At 35.9% G+C, this 11,377-nt stretch overlaps 1 protein-coding gene across 4 annotated transcripts in view; it reads left to right on the top strand.

The window, feature by feature from the left end:
* The first annotated feature begins 7,346 nt into the window (after positions 1–7,346).
* LOC111605209 (myb-like protein V) overlaps positions 7,347–11,377 on the top strand; it is a 44,892-nt gene continuing 40,861 nt past the window's right edge. For all 4 annotated transcript variants that reach the window (XM_023323630.2, XM_023323627.2, XM_023323628.2 and 1 more), the window contains exon 1: positions 7,347–7,665. In XM_023323630.2, coding sequence (XP_023179398.1) covers positions 7,631–7,665 — 35 coding nt within the window. In that variant the 5' untranslated portion in view covers positions 7,347–7,630. The remainder of the gene's footprint in view (positions 7,666–11,377) is intronic.

Here is an 11,377-nt window from a genome sequence, read left to right as displayed (position 1 = left end):
AATGAAGGATATATTTATAGTGTAGCTGGGCACAATGTATGCTTGGGTTATTGGAGCTTATAGCAGCTGAAATCTTGTAGAACTTGGTATGAAAACTGCGATTTTTTGCAATGTAACTTAATAATCGCAGCTTAGGCTTAATAAATGAATGAAAATGTAAAAGTCAATGTGAATCGATGTCAAAGTGCAATTAAAAGCTTGATAGTTTTGTTCAGTTGTATGTAAAAAGGAAGGAGACATGGTCGAATCTCTAAACTATATATGTAATATGCCAGTATGAAGCGTCTAGTCTCTGTACTAAAAATAGTTCTAGTCTTTAATATTTTCATAAACAAAATATTCAAAGTTTCAGAAAACAATTTGTATCTATGAAATATGTTTAACAAATAGTGAGGCTAACTATTTATCTATTCATCTATATAGTCATCCATAAGCCTATCCTTCGAATATGTTTAAATACATAGCTGTGTTGAGCACCAAGTTATGTTTGCTTTCCAGCCCAGCTAGTTTCAGTCCAAGTTTTCTGCCAACATTTTCTATGCCACACAAATTTTATTTTTACTTTTTGCTTATGAATTTATATTCCATTTTATATCCCTATAAAAGCCGTAAACTTTTGTTTGGCCGCCATTTACAGTAGTTTTTAAAACTTGTCAACAATAAAGTTCAAATTGTGCCAAAAACCTAGTTCGAGTCACTTTTAGCACGCAATTTTATTGACACTTTATTGGCATGTGGCAACCAGAACCACTTTAACAGCCCCAAGTAGCCCAATGTGAAAAGCCCAAACACCCAACCACCCACACACTTGATAGGTTTTAAGCAAAACTTTGCTTGTTATTTGTTTTTGGAAAATTTGATTGCGTCTTTTTTTGAAAGTTAAATAAAGTTGAATATTCGATCAAGTGAAATATGCTAAAAACAAATAATACAAATGTAAGTTTGTGTGTGTGTGTGTGTTTGTGGCACACCTGCATTCGAATTTATGCCTCGCTAATTGGATCTAATCATCGGCATCCAAACAGAATCTCACTTAAAATTAAACCAAATGACATTTCAGCGAAAGCGTTGACAACTTCTGCAGCTCGACAAACTGGCAAAAAATCAAATACTTGAGACACACATACAACATACACACACAGCCACACACACACACGCACACACTTACCAGTGATGCAAGCTAAAAGATGTGCTTGCCTCTTTTGGGTGGTCGTTGGTCGCGCACATTTTCCCAGATTTATGATTTGTTTATTTTGCGTTCTCATTTTCGATAGTCGCTGCGATCATTTCCAAATGCCCTACAAACAATACATAACGGGCATATTAGTTGGCTGTAATAACAAAATAATAATTATATACAAAATCAACAGCAATAAATTGAAAATAAATAGTGTATTCTGAGCATATTCTAGCTAAGCATTAAGAGGAAATATGCCTACTTCAACTGCTAAAGATGCATCATAAACTAAACGTGAAACTTGTTTTGATTTATTTTAATTTAAATTGACAAACTACCAAACCCTAAAAACCAAAACTTGCAGATGTTTTGGTACAGCAATAAATATAATTATCAGTCAAATTCAGCAGTCGCAGCAAAGGAAGTCAAATGTAAATACAAATATGAAATTTTAGAAATAAATAAGTAGAAAGAAGAAAGCAATTTAAGAATACTATAAATATATTATATAGTTCAGTATAGTATATATATATCTAAGTATATATGTAAAAAATTGATCAACAAAGAAAAAATAAACTGACGAAGATATTCAGTGTTCAAATAGCAATTCCTTTGTCATTTCTATCAAGCCTTTGTAGCTAAGCCAATCTAATAAGACTTAAATAGGTAAATCAAAGAAAAAAAATAACCATAGAGGTGTGACAAAACCTAAAATAAGTTCATTTACAAGACAATTTGTAAAATTAGGCAACTTTTATGATAAGCCAAGCTTTAGATGCGGGTAAAGTTTACCACGAAAAAAGTGAACATGGAGGAGGTGCGTCGAGCGAATTGATATGCTCATTTGTGTGGCTGAAGTAAACATTTTTCACATTGATTCAATTAGTTGCGGGTATATCAAAGTCGGAGATGCGGCGGGTCTTTGGCACAGCTTTCTAACTTGTTGACTTTTGAGTCACGAGGCATGAGGCCTGTGGCATGGGGGCATGCGATGTTTTGTTTACCAGAGGCGCGCGTCTTGGCGACACATTCACAGCAGCTGAGTGGATATACGTTTATATATATAAACATATATGTTTGTATATACGTATATATATTCATATTCATATTCATGCAGCTCATAAAGTCAGCAGAAAACGCACAACTGCAAAAAGATTTGCATTTCGAATTGCTGTCAGCACTAAAAACGCAACTGCAGCAGCAGCAGCAGCAGCTGGAGTGGGGCGTGGGCAGCAGGGGCGGGGTCGCTTTTAATAACTGAAATGGGGATTGCTGGCTGTTGTTCATTATTGGCAAAATTCATAAATGGGCTGGCGGTGGCGAGTGCGTGAGTGCGTTTTAGGTTTAATTATAAACCAAACAGACGAAGCTAAAAACACATAAGAGAGAACTAGGCGTACGAGCACGACTAGCAGATACCCTAGACGATTATTCAAGTATCATTTTACTTTATTTTCAAAGAAACTAAATGCCATATAAGAAATCTACCAAGAGATACCCAAGAATCTGAAAGCTATCAAGAATCTGAATATATTTAACTTTTGAGTTAGGTAAATAATAAGATATAATATGTGTAAGCATATATGAATATGATTTACATACGTTACAAGATCAAATGTGTAATATATTTCTTTGAGGAATACAAGACAATATGCAACTTTAATTAAGAGAAATTGAAATAGGGCTAGCTCGATTCAGCTTGGCTATGGCTGTGGCATTTACAACTGATTCTTACATACTTTCGCACTCAAGCAGTACACCCTTGCTACACCCAATTCCCAATGGATTTGCAGTATAAAATCGCCTGAGACAAACGGGCGCTATGAATATGGATCTGAATACGAATCTGAATACTCAAATGCGTGCTCGTCTGCGTTCAGGCAACAGCAGCTGCTGCATTTATGAGCCGACAGATACTTTATATATATATATATATATATATATATATATAAACATAGAAGGCACATCCATCAGTTGGTTCTTGGCCCGAACTGTTCGACGTGCCCAAATTGCATTTGCATTCAAGTTATTTGCGCTAATTTCACGTTATGAAATTTTTTATTTCGCACATTTGCGCAACGCGTTTTCTTGCCTCGTTTTTCATTGCAAGTGGAAAGCGGGAGGAAAACTGTAGCTGTAATTAAAAAGGAAAACTAAATTGGACTAAACAGACTGCGCTGGCTATCTGGTTTTAGTTGTAATTAAATCGCAGCTCCAGACTACAGCGGATTGTCTGCGGCATTTGAAGGATAGCCTGAACTTGAGCTGCACTAGCAGAAGGCTCCAAGGGAAGGAGTCCAGTTTAGACGGCAATTAGTTGCGCAAAAACTATTTCAAGTTCTCAACTTGTATGGCTTAAAGCAAACTTAAAGTTCGCACAAATTGAAATATAACTGAAATTCCAGAACTCAAATGTAACAACTGTGACCAAACTTTATTTCAAATAAAGTTGCGGGTAAAAGTTTTATCTTTGAGCTGTGAAAACTTAAAAACATTTTAATTAAACTTTAATGAATGCAAAAAGACTTTAAGTTTAGACAACAACTTAATGAGTTGTTATTATGATAGATATATTTTATGAAAGAGAGGGAGAGAGTGAGGGAGAGGCATATATAGCTGAGGCATATATAAATTGACATAGCTTTTCCTCTATCCTTCCTTTTTATCTTTCCTTAAATCTTCCTATCTTTACTTTTTTCTTTCATTCTTCTTTTAGATTTATCTATTTTTCTATGCTTCTATCTATCAAAATCTATGAATATATCAACTTAACTGTCTATTTTGTATATTTATCTATTCATCTTCATATATGTTTATATATTATGTTTTACTACCTACCTAAATTCTTGTCTAACTAAATGTTTTATATTTAAATTTTTGTCTATCACGATTTTCATATAAATTTATATAAATATATAAGAGATTTCTATTTATCTAGATTTTTTATCTAACTCAATTTAGACTTTATATAAATTTGCATCTATTAGATTTCACGTGTATCTTTCCATTCACCCAATTTTCGCTCACTTTAAGTTTAATCAACACAGTTCGTCTCCTTTTTTAATTAAATGAAAATATTTTTCGCTTTGAATTAGATATGCCAACTGTGTATAACATGCATAATCCAACTACAGCCAAGCCTCTATCCCCACGCCATCATTCTCACACTTCTATTGTGCTCTTTGTGCTGGAATCAGCTTGGTTAGTCTGTCATAAATATCATAATAATCAACAAAATCCACTTGTGCAGCTCTATGAATAGCGCTCAACTGATGCAAATTCCATGCCAGTTAAGCGAATTGTGCTTCTCCTTCTCCTTCTTCTGGTAGTGGCAGTGTAGTGCCGTCCAATCCGGGTCTGACCACCCGGACACTGAGCCGTAGACACATTGCACAATTGACGCCATCAGCGACTCCAAAAAGGAGATGCCACAGCGCTTTTGTTATTCAATCCGAATGCCAAACAAACGGGTGGGCGTCAGCACAAAAAGCCAACGAAAAGATTGTTTGTGAAGTAATCAAAAATGTGCACTGAGAGAAAAGCATGGAGCGTGAAATAAAAGTGTTAAAATGTAGTTTTCTAACGAATGAATAACTGACAGCTGGAAGAGACGGGAATGAAACTTCTGATTGGCTTTCATACTTATTATAAATTTCTTGTTGAAGTTGTGGAAATTGTACACTGCGAAAAGAGATTGACATAAAATTAAATAACATTCATTACTGAGTGGAAAATGGATAATTATCATTTATTTACAGCAAAAAGGCTTTTTCCATTATCTAATTGATCGAAAGATGAAGAAAACTTTGATGATAATTTTATTATTTATTTTTAAATTTTCACATATTTTTTTTGGCAGTGCAAGTGCGAGACATTTGTGTAAGTCCAGGGCATTACGTCTAAAGAACATTTGTATTTTATGTATTGTTCTGTGCTAACAACTATACTTAATATGCAACAGCTATTTTCGGTGGGCCACTTGAATTTCACTTTGTCAAGCCTTTTTCCAACCTCGGCCCCATCTGTCCAGCTCCTCCAATGCTCCCCTTTATAAGCCCTCCCCTCTTTTGGTAGCTCACGCAGTAACCGCATCTCGCATTGCTGTGCGATGTTTTGCGGTGGTAATTGCACGCGCGCTGAAGCATATCGTATGTTGCAGGTTTCCGTTGCTGGAAAACCGGGAGAAACGACCTAAAATAGCGGAACCATGGATGGGAACAAAAAGAAAAACTAGATGCAGGAGGGGCCAAAGGGGTACGTATGGCGGCCTCGTCAATATTGGCCGCGACAGCTTTTGTTGTATGCACGAATTGTACGTGTTGCAATCTTCAATAGATACAGCAGCAACAGCAACAGCAGCTACAGATACATTTACAGATACAGATACATTTTCCACTCAACAATTGCGAGCGTGCGTTTGTTCTTCTTTCACGCTTGCTGCATCGAGCTGTGACTCGCTCTCGCTTGCTGAAAAAACATGTTCTTTGTCATGCTGGCTGCCTCTGGTCTGTAGCTCGTTGTACCATTTGTATCTGTATCTGTATCTGAGCCAAGTGCATGCGCCCTTTGGCCCATTAGGGCGCAACCGTGCATAATTACATCTGTTAATGTATTTGTACACGCATTTCCATCTGTAGCTGTAAGTGTGTTGTATCTGAATCTGAATCTGTGTCTGTTGTTGTGCTACGCCCCTTTTTTTTAGGCAATTCTAATTACACGCGCAATGATTGATGTTCGCGCCGTATCTTCTGTATAGTTTTTTCCATTCCCTATTGCGCTTAAGCTTCTTTTGTAATATTTCAAATTTTTTATCATTAATTCTTTCACAAATTTCGCTTACTTACATCAAATTAAAAACCCATAAATCTTTCTCTATACACATACTAGTTTTTTTCATACATATACAACATATATATATATGCACAAATTTTCACACACAATGCAAACCGCAATAGCCACAACATCCAGGCAGTCGATTTATGTTGCCCTTTTAATTTGTCACTCGACACGTCAATTATATAAATCGCTTCTATATGTTGCATGCTGCTTGATGCGTGCTTCGTGCTGCGTGGCTGCATGGCTGCATGGCTGACAACATTCCCATTCTTATACATAAATAAAAACAAAAGATATTTTTATACTCCCGCTCATGCTGAGCGCGGAGTATATTAGTTTTGTACAATTTCTGTCTTGCTGTTCTTATAGCTGAGACATAATATTTTTTTATTCTACGAATTCGTATAGATCAAAAGCGTTAGCTATCCTTACTTTATCTAATTCGCAATGAAATAAAATAAATAATATAAATATTAATATGAATATGAAAAATAATATATATAAAATTAAGTAAGATAAAGTTTAAAAAAAATACAGAACGAAACTTACTTAAGAAAAGAGAGAAAAAGAAAGAGAAAAATAACTATTCCATAATCTCTTTAAGCTATATAAACTAAACACTCTCTATATAAGAAATTAGCTTAGCTTAAGCTATATAAATAGCACGTCTTATATAATATCTCAAGGTAGTATAATGTTAAAAGAAACTTGCTTTTCATTCACACTAAAAACATAAAAATATTTTCGTAGCCGTAAAAAGTCAATACAAACAGCTTACAAAAATGATAAGACTCCACAATACACAAAGCAGAGTATTAAAAAATAATGTTTATGAAAGTTAAATATTTTGTCAAGTCTTCAACTTTTTTCTTCTTTCTTTCATGCATTCCGTTTTGGGGCGAATTTATATATATTTGATAATAATGTGTGAATTTTCTTTTCTTTCGACTCTCGTTTCAGCTGCAACACAACTGAAGCACATCCCCACACCCAGGCACAAATGCAGGGTATATGTGTGCGTAGAGAAATGCCAGCTAAATTTTTACTATTGATTTCTACAAGTGTATGAAAAAAGCTCCATTGCTCAATGGCTAAATAAAACACGCAGCCACACTGAGAGAAATAATCTACTGATTGCATAACGAGCGAAAACGTGTCGAAAAAAACTAGAGAGAAGGGGAAAAACAAAATCAACAACAGTTGCAGCTGCCGTTGCGGCTACTTTGCTTAATTGATTTCTGTCTTGCAATGAGGCGTTTCAATGCCAACAACAGCAGCAACAGCAACAACAGCAACATCAGTAATAACAACAAAAATTTGCTGATACCAACTAAACAACAACAACAACAACATTCACATCTTCAGCAACTGTGCGACAACTGCGTTTTGGGTGCGTTTCGTGCGCGTTTTTCGCGCGCGTTTTTTAATTAATTTGAAATCGCGCTTGCCCTTTTTTTGTCTTTGGTTTCGGTTTGGTTGTGCGTGTGTGTGTGTGTCCGAGCGGAAATCAGCAATTTAATTTACAATAAGACGCTTGCCAAGGAGGCACCCGAAAGTGGAGCAAAAACCCATAAAAAAGAAGCAAAATAAAGGAAAGTCAAAGAAGAAGAAGCCAAAATGTTCGCGGGCATCAGGAAGAGACTAGCACGCAAGTGAGTAATACAGAAACCTCTCTCGTTGCCACTCTTAAGTATTTTTGTCAACCATTTGAGCTGCTTTTATTTTATCACTGTTGTCCCTTTACCCTAAAATACCCTAACTTGGGGAGAGTAGATATTTCAGGCTAAGGCTTGAGTTGTCTGCCAGAAAAGAGAATATAAAATGTGTATAGAAAAGATAATTAAAAAATTGGCATTTAATTGTTGTTAACTTTTATATTTCTTTGAAGCTTGTAAAAGTCTTAGTTTAAAAAATTAAATTTCTGTTACGGGATTTGAACCCTTCTAATATTAGTGCATACGAAATTCGACTTCTGAAAATGCATTTTCCATTCCTGGCTTTATCGAAGTTGTGCCTTCGTCGTTTTCATGGCCCAATTCCTTTGTTAATGACTTACGCGATAAAGGTCAGTGCGGGCGACTGGGGACTGTGGGGGGCTTGAGCGTGGCCAACCCTCATTCCAGGGCGTTTTTCAATTTGCAAAAATTAGAAAAAAAGTTGTTCTTAGAATATCGTTTACTATTTGTCTAATTAATTTTGTTGCACAGCTGGAGTTGAAATTTGGAGCTCATTTGCACGCAGCACTCTCGAGACGCAGCAGAATATTTGGGGGACAAGTACAGCTGTGTGCGCAGCCCTTCCCACTCCCTAATAATGCCAGTCAGCAGCATTGGAGAGCGCCTACGCCCCCTTCCCCATCCACACCCGCTGTTCATCGCGACATTGAAGCTCATGAATTTGCTGATTTGTGCAAATGTTGCACGTTTCGACAACAATCATCATTTATCATTATTCGTCGTCATCATTATTATAATCATTTTTGAACGTTTTTTTAAATGAGCCAATTAGCTTAAAAAATCTTTATTATTAGCCTGATTGCTGAAGACGAAAACCAGTTTCTATAAACAAAATTGAATTATGCCACACAAATTGATGGCTGAACTGTTGTGGTTTGCGGCGCGTGCAGACCCCGAAACGATCTACCAAAAAGAGTAATTTCTAAAAACTCTTTTTTTTTTGCAAAAAAAAACTATTATCAACTATTTTCGTGGGAAATTTTCATGAATTTCGTGTTAGACACTAATGAAAGCCAAAGAAAGTTGAGGAGTTTGAAGAATAGGCGCGTAATTGCTTAGAGTGTGGGCGCCTCCTACAAGTATTCAATTGTAAGCCCACATGAGAGGGGGAGGGAGAATGAGAGAGAGCTTGAGTGGCTCTTTAAGTGGGGATTATTGGGAATAGAGAACTATTCTTTTGAAGGGAATTAATTCGTATACCCTGAAATCATTGAAAATGTGAATTAAAGGTATAATTGTTTTGTTAAAATATAAGTTATAGGCAGAAGGAGAGTGACAGACCACTTAAAGTATATATATTCTTGATTTGTGTCAATAGTTCTCAATCTGCCTGTCCGTATGTATGACCCTTTGAGAGCTAGAGTCTTGAAATTAAGTTTGTTTCAAATTGAACTTCAATTGAACTTCAGTTATTGCATAGATTCATTTCGAATCATGAAGGCGGACATCGTGTTATATAAAAAACTATTCTATTCTATTATATCTTTAAGTCCCTAAAGTATGCATATTATGTAAAGTGAATCACAATAGAAGTAAGAAAATTTAAATCTTTCGCAAGGCTTTGCTTTTCTATGTCTCTTTTCACTTTTTAAGTGCTCCACTTTAGCTTTAGCTTTAGCTTGAGGTTTATTACACATCACACGCTCCAGTATCTGGCTAAGTACCTGCACAATTCACACCCACACTTTAAAAAATACATATATTTGAAAGCCCCTTGGTAGATGACAAAGGCGAGTGTTTTTCATTTTTATATTTTCCTTCTCTTTTTTTTTTGGTCGAAGTTGTTTACAAGTCATGATGTGCTAATTATTACAGAAAAGTGCAGCCAAATGCCTTTTAGCACTTAACGTTGACGGCAGCTGGAGGGCTAACAGCAACAACAACCACAGCAGCATAATACTTTAGGCTCAGGTGCTAAAAACACCTGTGCAAATAGAAACCGAAAACTCTAAAGTTGAAGTCGAGGCCTAAACTTCGACTTGGCATTTTTGTAGGTGGCAACATTTAAGCTACATAACGGAGACTCTAAATATATATATGCATATATATATGTGTATATATCCTCATGTATATATATAAATTGTTCAAGCTTCAAATCTTGTGTGTGGGCCCCCACACACACGCACACACACTAACAATTTTCATAGAAATTAAACGCTTGGTCTCGCAATCAAGCGCGACTAAATTTAAGAAATAACAACTATAGACTATGCAATCGGGCATACACGACTGCAGTATGCCCGTTCATGGCACAAAAACAGTCGAATCGATTCAAGAACTCGATCTTTAAGAGTATATCAGGCCCCCACATGGCACTTTATAAGCTTATCTATGGCAGAGTAAAGCCAATATCTACACACATCTATACAAGAAATCTTAAGGCTTCGACTAGGCACCCAACCCAATATACTCTCTGATCTGTTCACGAACGAGCATGAAAAATAATTACACGAAAAGCCATAACACACAATTTTATTTAACATTAAACATTAAACACAAGATTTTATGTGGGCAAGCATTAAACTTTACGCGTGCGGCCCACAATACGTGCGATAACCCCTGAAAAAGTTGATGAATTCTCACGCCTATAAAACACAAACTCAAACTAGACAACAAAACTGAGCTTCAAGTCGAGAGTCTTGGGCTACAGTGAAGCCCACTGTAGCTCTAACTGCATACATAACATATAATTAACTGCATCTTGAGTTTCCTTAAGAAAACTTACATTTATTGCATGCCTAATTATGATTGATACGGGAACACAGGAAATATGTAATAGGGCGGAGCTCTCATATGTAATATGCTTGGCTCTGAAACACTTTGATGTGCTCTGGTGAAAGTTTCAAGTAATTTCTCATCGTTAAGATTATATATTATGATGGTAAATACATTTTTAAGAAGTTTAAGAATTTCTTGTGCACGTAAATTAGCTGAGTACTGTAGAGAAATGGTGAAAACTGTAAGGCTTAGAACCTTGAGCTTCCTAGAAAAGTGATAGGTTTAGCTTAGAACAATTTCAATGAAATATTTTATAAGTTGGACAGCAATATGCGCTCTGTATTGAAAATATATCAAGTAAATATTTTCATATACCACATTTTAGAAAAAATGTATCAAATATATCTAGATATATTTATATATGTAAAAAGATATATATAAACAGGGTAGGGGAGGAGATAGATGGAAACTTGGAAGCAATTATTAATTAAATATATATTTATATAGACATATATATTCACATTCATACACACATAGTAAAATCATAGCATATGCTTCAAATTTTAGTCCATATGCGTATGCATAACCTTCCAAAATACCCTGTAGCAACGGATATGACAACCAACAACAGTTGGCTTTGGCGCCTTTGTTGATAATTGTTGTTGTTGTTGCTGTTATAGTTGTTGTTCTTGTGCTTGTTTTTGTATTTGTTGTTCGGTGCCCCAAGCAGCGTTTTCCATTTTGTGCTCATTTCTGCTGGCTGCGCTCATTGTTCTGCCTGAGCTTGTTGTGTAGCTGAGTTATCAAATGTATCTTTGTATCTATTTCTGAAACTGACTGACTGACAACTTGTGAGGCTGCGCATGTGCCACTTAGACAAGCTTATTGGGGCTTATGGGTTAAAGGAAAT

Source organism: Drosophila hydei, unplaced genomic scaffold (genome assembly GCF_003285905.1).
Source record: "Drosophila hydei strain 15085-1641.00,03,60 unplaced genomic scaffold, DhydRS2 tig00008125-arrow-arrow-pilon, whole genome shotgun sequence".
NCBI classification, from domain to species: Eukaryota; Metazoa; Arthropoda; class Insecta; order Diptera; family Drosophilidae; genus Drosophila; species Drosophila hydei.
This window is presented reverse-complemented; position numbering and strand designations above follow the sequence as displayed.